At 38.6% G+C, this 25,974-nt stretch overlaps 1 protein-coding gene across 1 annotated transcript in view; it reads right to left on the bottom strand.

Moving 5' to 3' along the window:
- The window catches only part of GRIP1 (glutamate receptor interacting protein 1), a 338,240-nt gene extending 313,189 nt beyond the window's left edge, over window positions 1-25,051 (bottom strand). Inside the window, exon 1 of the mRNA XM_036760738.1 lies at window positions 24,901-25,051. Coding sequence (XP_036616633.1) covers window positions 24,901-25,051 — 151 coding nt within the window. The remainder of the gene's footprint in view (window positions 1-24,900) is intronic.
- Window positions 25,052-25,974: the final 923 nt, after the last annotated feature.

The raw sequence follows: 25,974 nt of genomic DNA, 5'->3' as shown, positions 1-25,974 counted from the left end.
CAAGTGGTTTAACGGATTCTGCTCAAAACAGTCTACTTCCTAGGGAAGGCCATTTCCCTTTTTGTTCCAAATTTTCCCTTCTCTCTGGCCTAAATTTACATTTCTGTAACATCCACTCCCGACTGCTAGTTATATCTCCTGGGACCAAACCCCTTCCATCCTGGATGTTCACTGTAGCCCTGGAATGAATACATTGGAATTCCTCTTCTGCCCCCTGTGGTCTCTGCCTCCGATTGGAAGGGTCCTCCCAGAAATTCCATTTAAGGAGGGCACAAAGGCCAACCATTGGCTTTCTCATCAGGCTGCAATCCTGACTTTCTCTATCATTCCCTTCTTTCCCACACCTTCAACCTTCTTTCCCCCTTTTTTCTAGCTCCTTTTTTCCCCTTCCCCCATTTGTATATTTTTTTTTGCTTATATTTGTATTATATTGGTATTCTCAGCCCTTAGCACAGTGTCTGGCACATAATGAGAGCTTAATAAATACTCAAACCAAATCTCTCTTCAATGCAAGGGCCCTTCAAATAGTCAAGATAGCCATTGTGCCCCACTAAGCATTTACTTTTCTAGGTTAAATGCCCTCATCATCTTGCAGGAATCATTTCCTAGTCCTCTGCCACCCTGATCACCATTTTCTAGATGCCCCCTAGCTTATCACTGTCCTTTCTAAAATTTGGTACTTAGGGAGCAAGTCACTACAATTTATCAGTTATACAAAAAACGATTTGAAAATTAAGTGGATAGATGTACTAGAACTTCCAAAATACTTCAATACCCAAAGTACAACAGCCACAAACCAATGCTTTCTTCTGACTAGGAAACCAGTCTATTATAGAATAAAAAAGGTGAGTGCCAGTGGTGATGAAGAAGAGAAAGGAAAATGAGAAAAATGATACAGTGAAGTGTGAGGATTATTTTCTCTATTTTGGTATTAACAAAAAAATGAAACAAAACAAAGCAAAAACAAAAACACTGAGAAAACTTTAATGTTATCTCCCACCACCTTTTTTTAACTTTATAAAAATTTGATATAAATACCTTCAGGGCAGAGTAATGACCACAGTCACTTTTCCCAGAACTCTTTCACTTGCTAACCCTCCAAAGAAAAGAAATTATATGACAGGTGTAGAGTAATTACAGAAAGCACCTAATCCTTAGATTTCTCATTTAGTGCTTCTCCCCTACCCACTTCCATAAAACCAGGGCAGACTCAAAGGTTTTTGCCTGGGGCCTCCTGAGGAATCCTTTCCCTAGAACGGGAGACATTGACAGTCAAACATATGAAAAGAAAAAGACAGGATGGGTGAAAATGTGCTAACTTTCCCATGAGGACTTGCTCTAGACTAGAGGACCCCCCCCCCCCCCGCAAAGATTCTTTCCAAACACCCTCTTCACCCTCAATGGACAAAGGGAAAGATGTGGACTCAATCCCACCATGATAAAGAAAAGAGAGACAAAGTAGAAAGTGTGTTGGGAACCATCATTCAAATTTCTGTCAGGTCTGAAAAGCTAATTGAGATCAGTTCTATTCCCTCCCCAGCCCCAATGAGGATATTCAGGATAAGATTTCAGGCCAGCAAAACTTATATTCTCATAAATAAGGAGGCCAAGACAGCCTTGTAACTCAGTCTGGATGGTATACCCACCAGCAAAAGAAGAAGAGGCAAACAGTGAGTGATAGGTGAATTAAAGACCAAGGATTTTAAGAGCAAAGCCCTTAATAAAAGCCCACAGCACAAGCAGATAAATCAACAAAGTGGGTCCTAAAAGCAGAAGAGTAAGTATTAAACCCTCGGGCCCTGTTCAGTTACTTTTCAGTCATGTCTGACTCTTTGTGACCCCGTTTGGGGTTTCCTCGGCAAAGATACTAGAGTAGTTTGCCATTTCCTTCTTCCCCTCATTTTAAAAATGAGGAAACTGAGGCAGACAGGGTGAAGTGACTTACCCAGGGTCACACAGCTAGTGTCTGAGGATAGATTTGAACTTAGGTCTTCCTAACCTTCAACAAAGCTCTCTTAATGAATATTATGACACAAAAGAAAGGGGACTAATGCCTGATTAAATACAGAATCCTGTGGACTACAAGAATAAGTGGAGTACATTATTTGGGAAACACAATACTTTCCACCACACAGTGTTGCATCTATCTACACGGCTTCCCTCACAAATTATTATTTCTAAAAATGAGGCACTGTAGAAAATAAGATATGAAGGAACAAGAACTAAAAAATCAATCACATGGAAATTGTTTAGAAGAGAGAGTTCAAACCTCGCACTTGAGAAGCTTCAATGCTGTGAGGAACACAGAAATTATATAAAGAAGAATTAATGACATAAAGCAGAGAATGAGATTTCATAAGATTGAAAGGGAAGTGAATTATTGAAGAGAATAAAGCAAAGGATAACTTCTTGGAAAAAGATAAAATAAAATGAAAACTAATACACATATACAGAGTTGGAGTGGGAGAAATGAAGGGAAATTTTGAACTGTATAACAGAGGGGAAAGAAAAGGGACAAAAAGGGGGAAAGAATAGACAAGTAAATAGGTAAAATAAAGAAATGGAAACCAAGAATTTCAGGAGAACTCCCAAACTAGGGAAAGGATAGGCAAATAGGTGTATGTCTGTTTTGGGGGGTGGGGGAGAAAAAATGGGGAAGAAAGCCTCTGGGAACAGTGTTCCATCAAAGTAGTTTTAATTATCAGGACAAAGTGTTGACAAAATAGGATTTTTAAAAAAATCTTTAAAAAAATACTAAAGAAACAAATGAAAGAAAACATAAGTGTGTTATAATAACTTTAAAAATGAGAATGGATCAAACAATCCAATAAAGCAAAAAAGAATGGCAGACTGGATAAGTCAAGAAATTCACACAATCTGTTGTTTATAAGAAACACACCAAAAAAAGAGAGACATACTATAGAAACAACATGAGAAACTGGAACAAAATATACTATAGGGGAATTTCAAAAAAGCAAGAATTATAATTGTGCTATCAGAAAAAGCAAAAATAAAAATTGACTATACTAATGGAGACAGACAAGTAAATTCTGTGTTTACAGTAGCTACAATGAAAAAATATTAATATTAAAGATATATAGACTGAATAGTATAGCATCTAAATTCATAAAGGAAAAGTTAATTGAACTGCCAATGAGATATAAATAGTAACACAATAATAGTAGGGGACTTGAATGTTCTTCTCTCAGGGTTAGACAAATCTAACAGATTAAAGTGAAAACATAGAACCGAACTATTGGAGAATTCATAATTTAAAGATTTCTAACACCTTTCAAATGCATCACAGGACAACTTTTGAAAAATAGACCTTTTACTTGGGCACAAAGAAAATTTAAGTAAATGTGAAAAAGAATACTAAGCATATCCTTTATAGCCAGTAACAAGTCAATGCAGAGTACACAACCAAAAGACAGGCCTAAATGAAGATATTAAAAAATATCTTGGAGTTAACAAATCATAGAAGTCATTAGTAACTATATTAAAGATTATAATATGAGATAACATACTAAAAATTCTCAGAAAAAATTATAGTCAAAAACACACATTAATAAAATGGAAAAAGATTAATGACCTGAATGTGTTTTTTGAATAGAGGAAAATTAGAAGAGAAATAGACAAATGGGAAACCAAAAAGATGAAGTGACCAATAGAAATATATAAAAACAAAAGCTATTCCCCAACAGATAAGTGACCAAAAGATAGGAACAAACAGTTCTCAGAAGAATTGCTGACTACTAATAACCATATGAAAGAATGTTCCAAATCACTAATAATAAGAGAAATGCAAATCAAAACAACTTTGAGATTTCACAACAAATTTGAAAAGGCTACAAAAGCTGGGAATAAGTCAATGACAGAGTTGTTGCTGGTGTGAACTGGTTCAGCCTTTCTGGGAAGCAATTTGGAATTGCCCTGAGAAAGTCACTCAAATATTCATAATTTTTAGGATCCAGAAAATCCACTGCTAGTCAAATACCCCAAGGAGATCAATGACAAAAGGAAAGGCCCTAAAGACACCAAAATATTTATAGCAGTATTTTTTTGTGGTAGCAAAGAACCCAAAACAAAGTTAGCACCTGACTAAATGAATTGTGGGATATTTGTGTAATGGAATATTTCTGTGCCATAAGGAATGATGAATACTGAAAGACATGGGAAGACTTATATGGTTGCAGAGGGAAATAAGCAGAACCAGGAAAACAACCAATGACATAAATTCAAATAACAAAAATATTTTTAACAACTGAAATTGAACTTTGTGGAAACATAATGAATGACTACAGTTGGCCCCAAAGTAGAGATGTACAAAGATACTTCCTCTTGCTTCTTTGCAGAAGGGGTGGATGATACATGTGGGACAATGCATATGATGTCAGATTGTTTTCAACACGTGGATTAGTTTTGTTGAACTTTTTTTCTTTTTTGTTATATCTCTCTAGGAAGGGAAGGGATATAAAATACCTTGAGAAATGTAGGTGATGTAAATACAAAAAAAGATATCAATAAAATTTTGTTTTTAAATAAATTTCCTTTAGGAATGATATGTTTATTGTTAGAACTTCTCAGTGTATCTAGCACAGTCTTTTGAAAAGGTTAGAGGCACTGCATGCATAGAATAACTGAATTTAGAATCAGATAACTTGAGTTCAGATCCCAGCCTTGACACTTAAATGCATCTGACTCTGGTCCTCAGTTTCCTCCTTTGTAAAATGAAGAGTTGGATTAGATGACCTTTGAAGTCCTTTCCAGATCTAAAACCTAGGATTCTAATATTTCATTTTTTATTTCTTTTTTCCTTTTTCTAATTGTAAATTTATTTTTATTATTTTTAGTTTACAACACTCAGTTCCATAAGTTTTGGGGTTCCAAATTTTCTCTCCCTCCCTCTCCTTCCCCCTTCACCCCCAAGACAGCATGGAATCCAGTGTAGGTTCTACATATACCTTCACATTGAACTTATTTACATAATAGTCCAGTTGTAAAGAAGCAATGGAATGAATCATGAGAAAGAAGACTGAAACCAAAAAAGAAGGGGAAAAAAAGAGAGCAAATATTTTGCCTCAATCTGCATTAAGACTCCATAATTCTTTGTCTGGATGTGCACAGCTTTTTCATCATGAGTCTTTTGGAGCTGTCTTTGAACCCTGCATTGATGGGAGGAGCCAAGTCTATCAAAGTTAGTCCTTACAGATACCTTGTGGATTCTAATATTTCTTGATACAATCTGACTGCTCTTCTGCTATAAAGAGAAAAAATGGTGCATAGGAAAATAGCTGAAAATTGTCAATACACCATTATAGAGAAAATTCTTGCATAGGATAGGGACTGGGCTATGTGACCTGGAGTCATGTAGGAATGCTATCAGGACCTCATTGGTACCTATTCCAACCCTCTCTTATTTACAGATGAGGAAGCTGTGACCCAAAGAAGATAAGTGATTTAGTTGCTTAAAGTCTCAAGGCAGATTAGTGTCTCCCATCTTTCAGTGTAGGGTTCTGCTACTATAAGAGACTCTCCCAACCCTAGAATTCTCATCTTTGATACTCTCTGTGAAGCCCTAAGCAATCTGCTCTCTGGCTACTTTCCTATTAGCTGTGATTTATTTTCTACAAGGTGCCAGTATCTATGGAAGTGGAAAGGTTAGCCCAGTTCTGAATATTCTATTTTAAAGATGCAAATAGACACTGTAATAACTTGGGCACTCTGAAAGGCAAATAAGTCAAAAGGTTTGGGCAACCTTCAGGTGGAACACTGAACCATGATTAAAACATAATGATGGTTCAGGATTTAAAAATAAACAAAATGAGTTAAAGTTTCCCTTTGGCATGGGCCATCTTAATTTTTTTTCTAAGTTCCCTTTTATTTCATTAGGCAACAAAATACCCCTCTCATAATAATTAGCGATTAATCATGATCAATTGTTACACAATTTAATACTGATTTCAAGAAGGAATTTACAGTAGATTCCAAGGTGAGATTTACATTTTAATATCTATGTGTATAGCTATAACTGCAGCATGATCTCTGTGCATTACCTTTTCTCCTTCATGATGAGAACCATTTTCAGGAATTTAGGTTGTTAATCATTTCTTTTATACAACTAGCTCTAAAGATAGATATAATCTTAAAATCCACAGTGTAACAGGGGTTGTGCCAGCAGTGGTTTTTATTGTTAGCGATGGTATTACTCCACCATCACAGTATTTCTAGTTTTTTGCGGCCTATCATGGAACACCAGGTTTTATCGTTTTCTCTACAGTCATCTTAATTAAGAACAAATCCCTTCAGAAATAGCTTTCCATTTACAGCAACATATAAGATGGGATCTAAATGCGACTTTATTGAAAGATTACCCTAGCAGCGACACACATACCAATTTCTCCCCCACTTCAGAAAACCTCTAATTTATCTTCTTTTCTTGATACCTACAAAAACAGTCTGTTTCAAAGGAGCTAAAAAATATGAGAGGCTGTAGGGTTTGGCAGAAACATCCCCAGACTAAAAATAATAGGACCTAAATACTAATCCTGGTTCTGCCATGGAGCCCTGAGCAAACAACTTTCATGTTTCAAAGGTTCACTTTCCTCATCTGTAAAATCTCCAATGACCCCAATGGCAAGATGGTCTCCGAATTCCCATGCAGCTCTAGAATTCTGTTATTTTACGCATTGCTTTCCTAATATTTAGAATCGAAGAACATTTTGGAGTTGGAGGGAGTTCTAGAAATCATTATGTATTTGTCAAATGAGGAAGCTGTGGCATTTGAGGGGTTAAATGACTTGCCCACAGGTCACATAAAGAATCAGTGGCACAGCCGGCATGAGAATCTAGGCATCCATGCTCTCACCACTACATTATGTTGCCTAAAAATGATCATAACCAGGAAATGTATATATATATATATATATGTATGTATGTATGTATGTATACACACACACACACACACACACACACACACACATATATATATATATATATATATATATATATATATATATACACATTTATATAGCTTGAAAGATTGAAGAATAAAATCTGAATGAATCCATGAAGGTGGCACAAGACCAAAATGGTAAGGAAAAAAAAGGAGATGCCAAGTGCTTTTAAATTATAGATTTTAAATCCATGTAAGCATAAACTTACATGAAAAAGTAAAGGCTTTTCTGACCAGACTTAAAATATCCCATATAATAACCATCCAGCTTCTTTTAAATTTCATTTGCATTTATGGAAAAATTCCTGAGAATAAGTGTATAGTCATTTTTCAGTGTACACTTTGTTTTCAAACATGTAAAAATGATTTTAAGGCAAAGAATCATTTAGTGAACAAACACTTATTAAATACCTACTATGTGTCAAACATTGTTACGCAGTGGGGATACAAATTTTTTAAAGCTTGCATCCAAACAGAGGAGGAAATAGGAAGTACATTTAAAAATATATGCAGTATAAAGATTATTAATATACATGAATCCAAATTACAAGGTAGTTGGATGGAGTGCACTAGCAGTTGAGGTGATCAAGAAAGACTTCATGAAGGGGGAGCTAGGTGGCGCAGTGAGTAGAGCACTGGCCCTGGAGTCAGGAGGACCTGAGTTCAAATCCAGCCTCAGACACTTGACACACTTACTAGCTGTGTGACCTTGGGCAAGTCCCTTAACCCCAATTGCCCTGCCTTCCCCCCTCCAAAAAGAAAAAGAAAGGGTTTATGAAAAAGGTGGCGTTTGAGCTGTGTCTTAATGGAAGACATGGACTTTATGAGGCAGAGAAAAAGAGGTGAGTGCATTCTAGACATGGACAACCTCCCATGCAAAGATACAATGCTAACAGATGTGTGAGAAACTCAGATTACAGAGTGCTAGAGGGGAAGTAATGAAAATCCAAGAGAATGGAAAAATAGACTGGGGCTACACTCTGCTTAAAAATTAAAAGGAGGAAGTTCTATCTTATCTTACAGGCAAGGGGGAACCACTGGAGTTTGAGTATGGAAGTGACATGATCAGACAGACCTGTGCCTAAGGGAAAAAATCACTCTGACAGCAGTTTGTATAGAATGAACTGGAGTAGAGGATAATTGAGACAGAGAGCAATGACAAGGTGGTTGTAATGATCTAAGTTACAGGTGATGAGGATCTGAAGTCAAATTGTTGTTCGTCCTTCATTCTCAAAGAGGACCATGACATCAGGAAGGTGATGCCATGACATGCAAGAGAATTGGATTTGAGTGAGGGAGGGCTGTGCAAAGTCACCAACCTCACTTTCTCCTTCAGAGCCACCTGGGTCCAGTGACAAGATATAGATCAGGATGACTGGAGATGGCCCTGCTGAAATCAAGCAGAAATTGTGTCAATGGAGAGAAAGGGTAAGATGTGACCAGTGTTCTGGAGGTAGAAATAGCACGATTTGGCAACAAATAAGATATGTGGTGTTAGGAATTCAGGATAATGCAGATGCTATGAACCTAGGAGACTAAAGGAAAGTGATGCCTTCAATAGAAGTAGGGATATTTTGAAAGAAGGTATGAGCTGGAGAGGAAGAAGGCATGCATTCAGCTTTGGACATGTAGTGTTTAAGCTATCTCTTGGACAGCTGGTTAGAAATGCCTAAAAGGTAACTAGTTACGTGGGACTGAAGGTCTGGGGAGAGCCTGGGGCTGTTTATATAAATGGCAAAGTTATTTTCATAAAGATGACAGCTAAAGCCTTGGCAACCAAGATAGAATCTCAAGAGAAGAGAGACTTGGGCAGAACCATTGGGAACACCTAGAGTTGGAGGTGGTGGTTTGTGATATGAATAGCAAGAGAGGAAAGGAGACTGAAGAAAGGTCTGGCAGGTAGGAGAAGGCACATCAGGAGAGAGTAATATCACAAAAACCCAGTGAAGAGAGAATATCCAGCAATATGGTGCTGTTGTTCAGTCATTTTCGGTTGGTCTGACTCTTGGTGACCCCGTTTTGGGTCAGAGATATTCGACACTAAATACTAGAGTGGTTTGCCATTTCCTTTTCCTGCTCATTCTACAGATGAGGAAACTGGAGCAAACAGGATTAAGTGGCTTGCCCAGGGTCACACAGCTAGATAAGGTCTGAGACCAAACTTGAACTCAGGAAAATGAGTCTTCTTGACTCATTTTAGAGGCCCAGCACTCTATCCATTGCGCAAATGTAGCAGATGAATCACAAAAAAGGAGAACTGAGAAATGACCATCAGAGTGGACATTTATGAGATCACTGGTAACTTTGGAGAGAGTGGTTCCAGTTGAGCAAAAGAACCACTGTATTATATTTCAATCACATCTTTTTATTACACTTATTAGCAACGTAGCCTAGCATTGGGAATCAGGTTTCACTTGTGCCTATTATAAGCTGATTTCCCCACCCAATTTGTATTTAGCCATGTTCTGAAATTTCACAGTGCTCCTGTCTATCGGATGATAATGTAGTCAAGAAAGAAGTGGGAGGTCATAAATATACAGAATATAAAGTTTTACATTTTGGGGATAACTGCAGCAGATACCTAAGCAAGCAAAATTCAGGTATAATAAATTACTCTACTGCCTAAAAGAGCCGGCTACATAAATCACAATTTTGCCAGAAGTGCAGAGAAACAGAGATCAACTAACCAAATGCACGGTGAACAGTCACCCCTTCTGCATCGTATGAACCAACACTCCATATCCTGTACTTTAGAGTTGAGTAACACTTAGAGGTAATGACCCAGGCTTATTCTATTGAATAATACATAGCCAAAAGAAGTATGTAGCTGGGAAGAGATTTTTTTTTTTCCCCAGAGAGAGACTGGCTCTGTCTGCAAAAAAATATTTAGAGGTTTATCAGTTGATCGGTGTTTATTTAAGCACCTACTCTGTGCCAGGCACTGTGCTAAATGCAGGAGATACAAAAAGTGGCAAGCAGATAGTCCCTGCCCTCAAGAAGTTTACAATCTAATGAGGGGAACAACATACAAACAAGTATACACACAATGAGATAAATACAGGATAAATAGGAAATAATTATCAATATAATTATGAAAAGAGGGTAGGTTGAGCAGAAAAAGAGAAATGTTCACAGCCAAAGAAAATGCTCTCTTTTGAATCTTTTTTTTTAGTCGATAGGTATTGGATTAAAAATCCTGAGAAGTTTCTCTTTTTGCACCTATAAAAGGACAGCCATGACAATTTTGATAATTACGTAATTTATAACCAAATCCCACCTTCTGCAAGAGGCCATTCCCAGTCCTTCAACTCCTTACTCCCAAACTAGCGCCTCCCCCGTGGGATGACCAGCTATTTACTATTTATACTTGGCTATGTTCCTAGTTGTTTTTAAATAAGGTTTTTATTAATATTTTCTGTTCTCTCCCCAAGAGCCATCCCATATGGCAAATAGTATTTTTAGAGAGGAAAAAAAAGAGTCAGAACAACTGATTAGACTTTCAATGTACTGAAAAGCTGAGCAATGCGTAACACCTACACACCCTCCATCTCCCTGGAAGGCTGGCTTGGGGGTGTCCTCTCATATCTCCTCATTCTAGATCTGCTTAAGCTTTGTAATTTCGTTATTTACTTTTGATTAGTCATTCTTTCAATTTATGCTCCAGTAGTTACTATGTATATTGTTTTCTTGGTGCTGCTTACTTCATTCTGCACCAATTCATATAGGTCTTTCCATGCTTCTCTACTCATCACACACACCATTTCTTAGAGTACGGCAATATTCCATCATATCCATGCACCATATACTTAGGTATCTGCATGTTTTCTCTTCCATCAGACTGTGAGCTCCTTGAGGCAGGCCATTCTTTGTACCCCAGCATTTAGTACAATTCCTGGCACAGAGTTAATGCATAATGAACACTTTCTGACTGATTGATAATGGATTATTTGGGAGATAATTATCCAGATTCCTTTTCTTTTCCTCCCCTTTGGAGAAACTGTCTTGGGCCTTCCCCTGGCCATTCCCCAGAGGGAGGTTTGAAAAACAGAAATAAGAACAGCTCACATTCACAGACTATTTTGTTGTTTCACAAAGCATGTTCTTCACAGCTCTGTGTCTTATTATAAATCATTTATAATTGGCTATGTCTATAAAATGTGTTGCTGTTCAGCCATGTCCAACTCTCTGTGACCCCATCTGGGGTCTTGGCAGAGTTACTGGAATGGTCTGCCATTTTCCTCTCCAGCTCATTTTATAGATGAGGAAACTGAGGCAAAGAGGGTTAAGTGACTTACCCAGGGTCACATACCTAAGCCCACATTTGAACTCAGGTCCTCCTTCCTCTAGGGCTAGTGCTCTATCCATTACCACCTAGCTGCCCATAAAACATAGCCATATCCCTGAATAACAATAGCTTACACTTACGTAACTTGTAAAGCTAACAAAGTGCTTTACACATGTTACCTCATTCGATCCTCATAATAATCCTCCGAAGTTAATATTATTATTACATCTTTTTTACAAATGAAGACAGTGAGGATGGGCCAGGTTAAGTGTCTTGCCTAGGACTGCACAGTTCATTGGTTTCTAAAGCAAAGCTTCAACTTGTATCTTCCTGATCCCAAGCCCATCACTATATTCACTACACCACCTAGATGCCCAATATAGACTACAGAATACTTTATGGAACTGATAAAAATACCAACTCTAAACACAAGCTTAAAGATGGGGCCATACTTCTGTGTTGTTCCATTAAAACCTGGATATTATTTATGTCATCAATCTGCAAGAGATACCACATGAATAGAATTAACAAAGTCTTACATTCCTGTAATTGCCAAGCAATGCCAATGAGTAAAGTCTGCAAAGCTAACATACCACTCAACATTAAGCTGAAGCTAAGTGCCTACTGTTGTTAGTCTTTCATTTTCTTTTTACTTTTTTGGGGGAAGGAGGGCAATCAGGGTTACGTGACATGTCCAGGGTCATGCAGCTGGTAAGTATCTGAACCTGGATTTGAACTCAAGTCATCCTGACTCCAGGACCAGTGCTCTAACCACTGTGCCACCTAGTTGCCCTTGTCCTGTTTTCAGAGATCAGTGACATCACAGGGTGATGTCTTTACTCGAATTGATTTAAGTGAGGCAGAGCTGCACAAAGTCATCAGCTTCACTCTTCTTCCTGAATCATCAAAGTCCAGTGGCAGGACACATGTCAAGATGACTGGTGATGGCCCAGGATGCAGCAGATGACCTCGGTGTCTTCAATGTCTGACCAAGTTCTAAGTGTTCCATAGCACCTGCTTCAGCCGTGTTCATTGCCATTGGAATAAACTGTTCTCATGCATCCATTCCACCGGGGGAAGCCTTCATACGCTTGAGCTGGCCATCCCTCTAACTCACCAGACAAGTTTAAGGTCCATCAGTCACCCTGTGCTAAGTGCTCAGGATATAGATATGAGAAAGGTGGTCTCTGCCCTCAAGGAACTTACCATCTAAAGGGGTAAGACAACACACAAAAGGAGAGTGAAACAAAATGGGCGGGTGGTGTTGAAGAAGAGAAGGGGAGAAGGCACCTGACACAGGGCCATGATGGAGAAGTCAGAGAAATCTAAGTAAGGCAGCCATGGGAGAAATGGGAAGATGTCTAAGCTGAGCTTTCTCCTTGAAAGAAGATGAACTAACTTCATGTTAAAGAAATAGAGAATAAAAGAAATATCAAGACATAAAAGAGTAGTCATAAAAACCCAGCACCAAGAAGAATTCATATATCTCTGGGGCCAGTATGGTACATCTTAAACACAGGTTCCTTTGTTTTTCCAACCCAAATGACACCAAAGCATGCCTCTTGTCTCAGCAGACCATAGGTAACGAATGAGGTATATGTCCTTAGATCTGGTCAACAGATTTGTTTTCCTTAATTTTTTTAAAGGGAAAGTTCTTTGGTAGGGGGGGGAGTGAATGGGAGAAAAAGGAATTATTGCGGAGTGTCAGCAAGGTTTGAAAAAACTTTTTTTAAAATAATATTTCATATTTCCCCCATTTTGAAAAAACTTTTAACAATAAGATGGCATCCACTTTACAACATGTTCTGTTCTTTGGTCTACTGCATATACTGGAAGTATAAGACAATAAAAGCAAGTCAGAAACATGGTTGTTCTAAGTGTGTAACAACTGTTTGGATTAAAAAAAGTGGGGGGAAGGGTGTTGCTTCATAAAGTTTGGAAATCACTTCCATTTAAGATGGGAATTCAGATGTCTGCTGTAGCAAAAGCAAAAAAACAAAACAAAACAAAAACCCCACAATACTCATTACCCCGTGGTCTTCCTGGTGAGGAGCTAGTTAAAAATCTAGTCAATCTGGTCCTCATGTGACAGAAATCTAGTCTATCACAAAGCCCCAGTCTGAGGACTTCCCAACTCAGGAGGACCTTTCAGAACTTGTGTTCTGCATTTTGAAAATCCAGGGTCGCATCTGTGCCCTGAGGAAGCACCAGAGTAGGAAAATAAAGAACACACATATTTTTTATTGTTAGAAAAATCTAGTTTTTGGGATGTGTAGTATTTCTACTGTGTCATAAGTCAAGTCACAAATGTTAGTTACAGTGAAGGCTCCAATTCTCCAGTGGACAATAATACACAAGGAGCAGGATTTCCAAACTTTGCCTAGGGGGACAGAAATAAATGCCTGACCCAGACTCTGCTACTTGAATACTGAAAAGAGTCCCAAAGATTAGCAAACCAGAGGAAGACAGACTCCTTAATTGCATGCATTTTCTCCCAGTCACAATGGTCATGCATTATGGAGTCTTCAAACACAATCAAATGGCATCTTCTTACCCCCCAACTCGTATTCATGGTTTATCACACTAGGAGAGAAAATAATTAAGTTACAAGATTTCCCTTTCCGGAACAAATGCATTTTAAACTTAGGTTAACAAAGAATAATTTGCTTGTATTAATTTTCTTATCTATGGTGACCAAACACCAACAGACAAGCAGTATCAAAATTAAGGAAAAGAAAACTGGGCATTCCTCATTATATACACTGTGGGTGCCTTATAATATAGTTTGGTGGAAATGACCCACAGAACATGAAACTACTTGAGGCAAAAATAATGGATTATCAACATCTTTCAGCTCTTCTTGATCCAAATGAATGAGATGTAAATAGAAAACTCTCTCAACAGGGGGAAATTAAACTGAGGCATGTGGAAAGGTGGTGGGATATAATGGCAAGATAATAAAGTAAGCTCAAAAAAATCCTTATTTACTGGAAAAAGCAATGAACTCAGAATCTGGAGCCATGCTTGGCTGTTCCACTAACTAGACCCATTAGGCTGTGAGCTACTTGAGGGCAGGGACCATATTGTCTTTCTTTGCATGTAAGATGGTGCCAGGTACACAGTAAGTGCCTAATAAATGCTTTTTGTTGACTTGACTTACATCTGATCATGTTGAATAAATTGTTTATTGACTTGACTAGCTGTGTGAACTAGTCACATGAAGTTATAGTTTGATGTGTGACTTGGCTCGATACAGCTGCCAAAGTGATTTTTCCCTAAGTACAGACCAGTCCATGTCATTCCCCTATTCAATGACCCCCTGTGGATCCCTATGGCCTCAATAATTTGATATGTCATAACAACAATAAGCATTTATTAAGCACTTGCTAGACACCAAGAGAGAAAGAGAGAGAGAGAGAGAGAGAGAGAGAGAGAGAGAGAGAGACTGAAGTTAAAGAGAGAGAGAGCAAGATGGTAAGAGACAGAGAGAGCAAGACACAGAGAGCGAGACAGAGAGAGTGAGAGAGTACGAGAATGAACAAACACACACAAAACAGTTTTTGAACAAGGGAAATAAGATCAAAGTGCCACTTTCAGAAGATTAATCTGACAATCTTGCAAAGGCTGGGAAGGATGGAGTGGAGGTAGGAAAATTAGAAAGAAAGCTAGGGGTCCCAGAAGATAGAGTGCTAGACCTGGAGTCGAGAAGATCTGAGTTCAAATTCAACCTTATATATTTACTGAGTGACACTAGGCAAGTCACTTTTCTCAGCCTCAGTTTCCTCAACTGTAAAAAGGGGATAATAATATCACCTACCTCAAAGAGCTATTGTGAGGATCAAAGGAGATAATTCTTATGAAGTGCTTTGCAAACCATAAAAGTGCTATATAAATGCCAGACACACACACACACAGCTATCACAATAGAGAGATGAGATAACAAAAGGTCTGAATTAGGGAAGGGAGAACTGAAAGGAAGCTTGCCAGAGCCTGGTGAATGTGACTATGCAGCCAAGGGAAATTGCAGAATCAAAGATTACCATCAAAAGCAAGAACAATGCTAAAATGTTTGGCCTTTAGTGAATCTGGAATTTTAATCCTGAAAAGAATACACTGCTTAGATCTTTACCCAAGCTCTCCCTTACAATGTCATGTTGAAGAAATAACACCAACTTTCAAAGAAACAACTGTTACTTTTTTCAAGAAAAGTGGGCGGCGGGGGAAGGAAGCTGCAGGAAGCTGCCCAAATCTAATTATAGCAGAGGAGAAAGAGTCCTGAGTTCTAGTCCCTACTCTCCACCTACCTGGGTGACTTGGTATAAGTCACTCAAACTCCCCAGGCCTCAGCTTTCCCATCTAACTCACATTAAACTAAACTAAATGTTCTCCAAGTTCCCAGCCAACACTCAAATCCTGCAATTCAATGACTATGTCCTGTCACTGCTTTTCACTAGCATAGCAAAAGCCTAATCCTAGAGTCACAGTGTGGCCTTCAGCTAAAATCCAGCACTGATTGACAGATATAGACTACACATACAGATAAACGGCATGGTACAGGATGACAAGAACACTTACCATACTTACAGTGGGGTTAAGTGCTACAAATAAACCTGGAAATATAAAAACTTTTAAGAGAGTTTTTGCCTTCTCTTCCAAATTCACCATTTAATTCTACCATGACATAGTTGGATATATAAAATGCTAAGTGTCTGCCTGAATCTATTCCCTAAGATCTAGATTCAAATCCTGCATCTGAAAAAGTCACAGGATAATGATTTAGAGCTAGAAGGGAACGTACAGAAGACGTAGTAGCATTCTCTCTTTTTACAGATGATGAAACTGAGGTCTGGAAAAATCAAGTGGTTTGCCTAAAGGTGTGAGTGATTTGAATTCAGGTCCTTTGACTCCAAACCAAGGACTCTATCACAAAGGTATCAAACTCCTGGCCCAAAGAAGTCCCCAGTGTCTTTGTGACCATATTAAAATGTGACTGGGAAATGTTTAACAAAATAAATAAAAATACAAAACAATGCAGAAAATGTTCATTTGTGGTTTTCTAAGTCAATATGCAGCACTTCTCTACCATATTGTCTCACAAAATGAAATTTAGGATCATAGGGACCTTCAAGGTTCTATCTCCTTATTTTGTGATTGCATAACTTGTTCAAGTTCACTCAGGTCCTGAGTGGCAGAGATAGGATTCGAATCCAAGTTTCTGTGACTCTGAATTCAAAACTCTTCCCACTAAATTGTGTGTGGTCCTGGGCAAGTCATTTACATTCTGAAGTGGCACAATGGGTAGAAGTCAGGAAATCGTGGTTGTTGTTCAGCCATCTTTCAATCATGTGACCCTATTTGAGATTTTTCTTGGCAAAGATGCTAGAGTGCTTTGCCATTTCCTTCTCCAGGAAGGAAACTGAGGCAAACCGGGTTAAGCAACTTGCCTGGAAGCACACAGCTAGTGTCTGAGGCTAGATTTGAACTCAGGTCTTCTCACTCCAGGGCAGGCACTCTATTCACTGTGTCACCTAGCTACCGTGGAGTCAGGAGTTTTCCTACTACGCTATACTAGCTCTCAAAAGTACATAGGGCATCTAAGTGGAGAGAGCACAGTGGATGAGTACCTGCCCTGGAGTCAGGAAGACCTAAATTCAAATTTAACCTCAGATACTTAGCAGCTGTATGACACCAGACAAGTCACTTAACCCTTGTCTGCCTCAGTTTCTGCAACTGTAAAATGGGGATCATCATAGCACCTATTTCACAGGACTGTTGAGGATCAAATGGGAGAATGTTTATGAAACTTATCACAGTGCCTGGCATATAGTAGGCTCTTAATAGATGCTCATTCCCTTCCTTTAATCCCATCCTCTTCACTGTTAAAATCCTACAGTGCAAGTCTGTCATGAGAACCAAATGAGATAATGTATGTAAAGCAACATATGTAATGCAAAACTCTGAGTCCCGTAAAGATGTCAGTTATGGCAGAATGAGTCTAAATGTATTCCACCTCATTGAGGGTAGAAGCCATGTCTCATCCTTATCTGTACCCTGTCATGGTTAGCACACAGTAATGGGAAAGATTGCCCTATTGTGAGGATGCAGTAAAGGGAGCCGAAGTCCACTAAAGAATACTGGGAAACTCTAGCAAGGAAATGTTTCAAGTGTCCTTGAGACAATCATTTAGGAATTGCTCAAAGCCTGCTGATGATTGCATCGGGGAAGCATACCCTCAAGAAGGCAAACAAAAGATTATGAGCCACAAACTCCACAGACTGATCTAAGGCACCAAAGACCACAGCTGTAGACTAGCCTCCCTCTACCTGAGGAACATTACCAAGAAAGGCAAAAAATTTCATCAACAATACAGAGCTTGAAGGCTTTGTCGTGAGGAGAAACATGATAATTCATGAGAAAAAAAAACCTTTAATGATTCCCAGAAGTAGAAATAATGCATCACTATTTTAGAATGCTAGGTAACAGACATCTGGTATGCAACAGTGAGTAACAGGATGGTCCATTATGAACAAAAGCATCACATTGATAAGGAATTTTAAAAGTACAGTGCTAAGAATGTTTCTCTCTGCAAAAGGGCCTGTAATGACACATACAATATGGAAAGAACCAATAATGAAGGTGGCATGGTATAAAGGAGAGGTTACTGTACATAGAAGAAGACAGTCTGGCTTTCAGCCCTGCTTCTGCCACTTACTAGCTGGGTGTCTTTGTCTGAGTCACTTTTCCAAGTTTCGGTCTCCTCATCTGTATAATGGTGCTTTTGTGAGGACTAAATGTGATAATATATGTGATCAGTAGCACTCGCCTTGTGATGATATAAGCACTATGTAAGTGTGGAAGGGGAAGAGGGTTAATGGGGGAGTCCTTGATCAATTTGATGAGTTCACCCAATCAGCTTGATGAGATTATAAGGTGTGAAATTTTATTTGCAACGTCTGAGATCCACCTCCTTCTGGAGAGTGTGGACATGCCAACTGGCATCTTGTTGGAAGGACAAAATATTACAGTGGCTAGGACTGCTTCCAGGATGATTAACAGGCTGGGACTCAGGAGGATGGACCCTTGTCTGAAGGCCCATACACCTCTCTGTGATCTATAAGAGTGAGTTGTACACTCCCCCCGCCACACACGCGCGCGCGCGCGCGCACACACACACACATACACACACACACACACACACACACACACACACACACACACTTCTTTTCTTTCTGGAGAAAAAACAACATGCAACAGACTGTCTGGAGACAAAACAGTGGCATCCCCCAGTGCTGGGGTAGGGAAATCTGTGTCCATACAGACCTCTTGGTCAAGGAAATAAAAACGGCTGCCTTAGATCAGAGTCACATGAGAGTTGTACACATTTGCAAATGGCTTAAGAGCAGAGGTCCTGAAAATAGACCCTCCATCCCAAGATACAGCAACAACTGCAACACCAAGAGATCTCCTGCCCAAGAATGTGGTAGAGGCAAATGCGTTTGAACACTTGCCCCAAGGCGTAATGGAAAGTGCCAGTCAATAAAAATTTATTAAGCGCCTACAAGGTACCTGGCATTGTGTTAAGGGGATAGAAAGAAAGATAAAACGACAGTCCCTATTCTCAAGGAGTTCACAGTCCAATAGGAAAGACAACAAAATACAGCTACAGACAGGACAAAATGGAGATAACCAACAAAGAGAAGGCACTAGAATTAAGGGAGGTCAGGAAAAACTTCCTGTAGAAAGCAAGATTTTAGTTGGGACTTGAAGAAAGCAAGGGAAGCCAGGAAGCAGACTTGAGGAGGGAGAACATTCCAGGCATGGAGGACCAGCCAGCGAAATTGCCTGGAATCAGGAAAAAGAGTTTCTTATTCAAGGAACAGCTAGGAAGCCAATGTCATTGCACTGAAGAGTATATGGAGGTGTGTAAGGTCCAAGAAGGAAATCTAGGGAGGGGTAGGTTACAAAGAACTTTATAAACACAAAACAGAGGATTTTGAAGTCCTTTGTAGATGAAGGGCAATTTTGAATGACCTAAGGCAGTGTGATTAGAGAATGCAGCCTTCTCACTAAAGAAAGGAGATTTCAGGAATCAGACATTTAGACAGAAAGGTCACAAAGTTGCTGAGAATGTTCTACTTGGACAAGAAAGCCAGTGAGTTATTTAGATAACAAAGAATGGATGGGGAAGGCTGCTCATTCAGCAGCGCCCCAAAGTTTGCTTCCAAGAGCAATCCAACCATAGGATGATAAGACAAATCTGGGAAGAACTGTCCGTGGTCCTTCAGGAGGAGCCAGGATCTCCAAAAATGTCAAAGGATAGCTTGAGGTGGAGCTGATGAGCAACTTAAGTATTTTATGTGTTTCTGTTTCCACGCTCCTTTGAGTCCTCTGTCTTCTATACTCTCTGGTGGGTGAAACAAAAGCCATCCTACCCATAGGTATCTGAGGTGCCAGTTGGAACCCTGTTATTTATATCTGGAGAAACAAGTAAAAGGTAAGCTGTCTTAAGAGAATATTCTGGAGTAACTCCAGGCATTGACAAACGAGCCGAAGAGAAAAGTATCCTTTCGCGGTTGTCCCCCAGGATTGAATTCAGTCTTTGTAAACCCCAAGTCCTGGGAGGCTCTGGGTCACAGGTTGCAAATGCAAGCTACTTTAATAGTCATGTATCAATCTTTTCAACCACACACAAAGAGTAATCAGTATCAGCACTGCCATCTTTAAGTGCATAGGGGAAAAAAAGGCTTATTTGATGCATGACACAGGAATTCCCCATAGATTCTCTAAGTCCCAAATAAATAATGAATCACATCAACTAAGATATGAATTATGAATATTTCTACTCGGAAAACTCTAAGCTATTGCAGCTAGAACTAGAGCACAAACAGCTAAAACCAGCAGCACAATAATGGATTTGTTTCAATCAAGTTACTTCCTAGCTTTAGGATAAAGCAGGTGTGATTTTCAGCAAAAGTCTTTACATGGAAAAGGAGAAATATAATAGTTGAGACACCAGTGCTGAAATTTTGTAACTAAAGTGATCTTGCCCATGAGAAAAATAGTGGAGGGGGATTTATCAAACCTTCTGCAATTTTGGTGTCAAAAATGGATATTCAAGGAAATACTGAGAAACTATAATGTCCACTAGATAAGGAGAGCCCACAGAGAGAATTTAACTCATATGCATGCTATATAAGCACTATAGCTTAAGAACAAATTCTCAAAATGTTCAGTATTTTATACTCATAACAAAAAGCTATATGGTATAATGGAGAGAGATTTGGCCTTGAAGTCTCAAAGACCCAGATCCTAGTCCTGATTCTGACATATACTGACTGTGTGACCCTCTAGGTTAAGTCACTTAACTTTTCAGTGCAACAGGAACTCTCTAAGACTGTAACTCACAGAACTGTGGGGATCAGAGCTGTTGATCTGCATGAGTGAAAGGATAATAAACAATGGGAAATTCCCACCTCTATGGAATCACAAATCTGTACCCTTCTTCCCCGCCTTCACCCCCTCAAAAAACCCTGATAAAATAAAGAATCTCATCACAGACAAATAAGAAGACTCAGGCATTACAATGTGAGAATCCCAGGATTAGACAAAGAGGAAGGATGATAGCCAGAATCCAAGCCACACAATGTTACCACAAATGTGTAATCCAATAAATACTCAAAGGAAGAGACACCAAGAATGAAATCCTGATGGAGTTCATAACTCAAGAGTATAATATTATATGAACTGCCCAATGGAATATACCAAGTCCATTAACAAGAACAATCAAGGCATTTTAGTCTCTGCAGGTCCAAGCTGCAAGACCCTACAATCGTAAGGATGAATTTCCTCCCTGTTCTGCAAGGGAATCTTACAGGGAATAACATTTTCAGCATGACAGATGGAAGCAATATTGAATAAAGTTTGATGCATTCTTTGCCCTTCAGTGGCATGAATTATAATGCTGTTATTTAAACCAAGTCCAAACCTAGTTTCACGCCAGCTCTTTGTTTATCCTGTGTCAAACACTATGAGGAGAAAAATTTTAGTAAAAAGAAGCATGATTCTCCCCATATGCAGGGATATGTCTCATGTATAGAGCATGATTGGATCTCTGTTTAGTTTCTCCTCTGAAATGCTGAATTGTCCATAGCTTTAATTATTTCCATAATAATAACTCATGTTTATATAGTGCTTTTGATTCGTAACTGCCCTGCATACTTCTAGCAACCTGAATCTCCCTGGTAGCTCTCACTGTGATAGATTGAGTGGCTAGAAATTGGACCAAGAAACCTTTACTAAGCACCTACTTTATTTCCTGTGTGACTGTCGTCAAGTCCATTTAAGCCTGTTTGTCTCAGTTTTCTCATCTGTAAGATGAGCTGGAGAAAGAAATGGCAAACCACTCCAGTATCTTGGCCAAGAAAACCCCCAACAGGATCAGTAAGAGTCAGACATGTCTGAAAATGACTAAACAACAAATAATGTGTAAGTCAGTACAGTCCTGGACGGGTCCTGTGAGAGGATGCTTTTCTCATGAGAATTTAGTGAGGCAGGGCAGTTGAAGAATTATCACCCCCAATTTACACATGAGACATCTGAAACTCTGAAATACTAAGTGACTTGCCCAGGGTCATATGACTAGCAAATATCTGTTACGACTTGTGAAACTCCAAGTCTCATGACCCCTAAGTCCACTGCATATCATGACAATATGCCATTTAACAATGCAGCTGGGCATTTGCATCAATTTTTCAGAAATAAATGCCTATTGATTTGGCTTGAAAATTTTTCCTAAAAGGCTATTCATTTTGAATTTCAGATTTTCTTTCTAGATATACATGTAGAGGGAATAAGCATTTATATAGTATGTGCTATATTCCAGGCACCCTGTTTAAGCACTTTGTAAATATCATCTCATCTGATCTTCACAATGTAGGTGCTATTATATCCCCATTTTACAATCGAGTAAACTGAGACAAACAGAGGTTAAGTGAGGTCACCCTGCTATTAAGTGTCTGAGGCCAGATTTGAACTCAAGTCTTCCTGACTCCAGGCCCAGCACTCTATTCACTGCACCACCTAGCTGCCTCAGATACTAAGTAGAAGAATCTTACGAGCATTTAACAGGTAAAGACAAATTATATAGTTTATATGTCTTTTAGGTAGGGTAAAGAATATTTAACATATTCAGCATGGTGAATAATGTAGCAAGTTCTTTACTGACTCATCTTTACTATGTATTACCTATTAGAAAATCCATCATGAGAATAACATCACTTGTTTTAGAAAATATGGGGTTCCTCCCTAAGAAAAAATCCCCAGGGCCAGATGGATTCACAAGTTTATTCTATTAAACATTTAAAGAACAAATAAGTCTAATATCATATATATGATATTACTTGATATGATACTACTTGACAAACTAGGCAACGAAGGAATCCTGCCAAATTCCTTTTATGACACAAGTATGGTGCTGATATCGAAACCAGTAAGAGTCAAAACAGAGAAAGAAAATTATAGATCAATTTCCCTAATGAATACTGATGCAAAAATTTTAAATAAAATACTAGCAAGGAGAAAACAGCAATAAATCACCAGGATCACTACGACCAAGTGGGATTCATACTAAAAATGCAGGGCAGGTTCAATATTAGGAAAAACTATCAGCATAATTGACTACATAAATCACAAACCAACAGAAATCATAAAATTATCTTAATAGATGCAGAAAGAAGCTTGACAAAATACAGCACCCATTTCTGTGAGAAACATGGGATTTCAGAATGTTAAAAGGCACATTGGCCTATTTACCATATACTTTGCAATAAATGAAAATCTTTATCTTTTCACAGAAATATTCAAATTGCAACATACAAACGTCATTTTTTCCAACATTATCACCTATATTGTATTTTTCTCATTATCACCTATACTATATCTTTCTCTAAGGGATATTCAGCTATCTATATCAAGTTGGACAGTGATTGGTTCTGCTCTTCCGCAGTAAAATAAATTACACTGACAATTTCAAAGTTATATCTCCAAGAAAGTTGCACTATAATAAGGGAGTGAATGGGATAGTGAACAAGGAAGACAAAATAATCATGTTAGAGAATGGAGTGGATAGAAAAAAGTGATGGGGTAGGTGGCTGAGTAGTGGGAGAGAGTAGGAATGTATTTAGGAAGAGAATAGCTTAATAGGGGGCCTCTAGTATAAATGGATATAACTCAGTCCCAACTCCAGTTATAATTTTTAGCCCCCTTACACTCTCCCCTGACCCCACCACCACCGTATAAAAATGTTCTCATTAATCACCAAATGTAATGGCCCATATTCAGTCTTCTTTCCCCATGAAGTCTCAGCAGCTTTAATATCGCTGAGCATTATTCCCTCCTTCTGTATTCTGTGGCACAACACTCTCCTGGTTTTTCGCATTCCTCTCTAGACCACTTCTCTGTCTCTTTCTTCCGGGCCTCAACAAGAATCTCAACCCATTAAGATACGTGTTTCCCAAGGCCTTTATTTCTTTTTCTCATCTCTCTACCCTCCTTCCTTCAGCAATCTCTTCCACTACCATATAAATCAAATTCTACACAGACAAAACTCCCGTATCAGTCAATTGACAAGTACTATATTTATTTGGCTACTGTGTGCCACACACCATGTTAAGCAAGCACTGGAGATAGAAAGACAAAAGGAAAACAGTTCTAGTCCTCTCTACTAACTCACTTTGTAACATATACATGTTGTTGTCTCTCTCATCAGAATGTAAGACCTTGGGAAATACATCTTTTAATGTCTTGGAATTAGACATAAACATATACATGTATACATATATACACATCTCATTCCACATATTTGGTATATGATGATGTCTAGGAGGACAGACATTGTGTTATTTGTAATTGTGAGCCCTCCCCTGTCACACTGCTTCACACATATGCTTAAGAAATGTTTAGTAAATTTGCTGGTTAAACACTATTCTGCATCACACAGTTGGTTAGGCCAGAACTGGGACTAGAACCCATGTGACTAAATCATTTTGACTATTATAAATACACAAATTAAAAGTAAAGGACATATGAAGAAAGATGCTATCTGCATCCAGAGAAAATGATAAATAGAAGTATGTATAGAATAATTTTACATATCTACACCTATTTGTGTCTAATGGTAGCCACCTCTAGGGTTGGGGGAGGGGAGAGGGAAGGAAAAAAGAAAAAATAAATAAATTTACATGATAACTTCGTTGTATATTTTGAGGGAATAGCAAGTTGTACATGGTAGATTCGCAGTTTCATATGCAATCATCTTTTTTATTGTACTGTGTTTTGGAAACACTTGTTCCATGAATTTAAAATAATTATTTTTAAAATTCTGCCTAATATCCTTTCCAGTACACAATGAGAAGGGTGATGAAAGACAAGGCCTTATCATGATCATTGCTTTCATCTCCTTTGCTACTTTTCTAAGGATTCTGTTTAGAGAAATATTGTAGCTGAATTACCAAAGAGTTCAGATTCAAATATTTCAAAACCACCCTATGTCATGGAAGGAAAAAAAAGAGTAAATGGAGAAAGCTTACCAAACTGTAGGATATCTTACAAGATCAACTAAATCCATACAAGAAGATACATGAAACATAGAATGGAAGCGTACCGTTGCTGGGTCTAGGAGAAATGTTGGACAATGTGGACACAGGGGGCTTCCGAGTCACATTAACGTTTGAGTTGCTCACATCACTAGGAGCATTCCTTTGATCAAAATCATCAATGTAGGCCTGGAGGGCCTCGCTTGCTGAGCTGTACATCCTATCTCTATACAGGACAGAGCCATTCGAGGTAAAGTCCCGACTACTTTTCTTGCTGCAACTCAACAGAAGAGAAGGTTTTGTAGATTCATGAGAGAAAGCACTCAGTGTTTTCACTGACTTTGCCATGGATTTCTCAGAATGCGGACTTACTTCTATTCATCTTTTTTACTTTTTTAAAAAACTGTAAACACACACAAAAAGGTATATAACATTTCAGTTAAAAGGGAATGATGGTTTCTGCACCTAGAAATCACTCTAATGTCTGTTAATATGTGCATAGCAGCATAGATTTAGAGGTCTTTTCATCGGACCCCTTCATTTAACAGATGGAGAAAATAAGACCAACTAAGGGACTTCTCCAAGATCACACAGTTATTTGTGCCTAATACATATACTCTTTGATGCTTTGCGCATAAAAGACACATAAAAATGGTTCTGATTGGTAGGCTGCTGATTTCACTGGCAAGGATAATCAGGGCATGATTTTTTTTTGAGGCAATTGGGGTTAAGTGACTGGCCCAGGGTAACACAGCTAGTAAGTATCTGAGGCTGAATTTGAACTCAGGTCCTCCTGACTCCAGGGCTGGTGTTCTATCCACTGTGCCACCTAGCTGCCCGGTGAATGTACTTTTGAGAGCAAGAATAGCATAGTGGAAAAAGTCACAGACTTGGCTTTGGGAAACCTGGATTTGAAAACTACCTCTGAATGACCTTGGCAAGTCATTAAATGTCCCTGAGTCTCAGCTTCATCTGTAAAAAGGAGATGATAATACTTATGCTATACTTATGGGGCTATTAGGAGGAAAATCCTTTGTTAACCTTAAAATGCTACAGATTATAGGAATGTGTCAGGAATAGTGTTTTTGTTAGGGAAGGAAAAACATGAAGGTAGTTCAGAAAATGATGATCAGGAATAAAAA

This window comes from Trichosurus vulpecula, chromosome 5, assembly GCF_011100635.1.
Source record: "Trichosurus vulpecula isolate mTriVul1 chromosome 5, mTriVul1.pri, whole genome shotgun sequence".
Classification (NCBI taxonomy): Eukaryota; Metazoa; Chordata; class Mammalia; order Diprotodontia; family Phalangeridae; genus Trichosurus; species Trichosurus vulpecula.
Note: the sequence above shows the minus strand (reverse complement) of the source record. Positions and strands in the feature narration are given on the sequence as shown.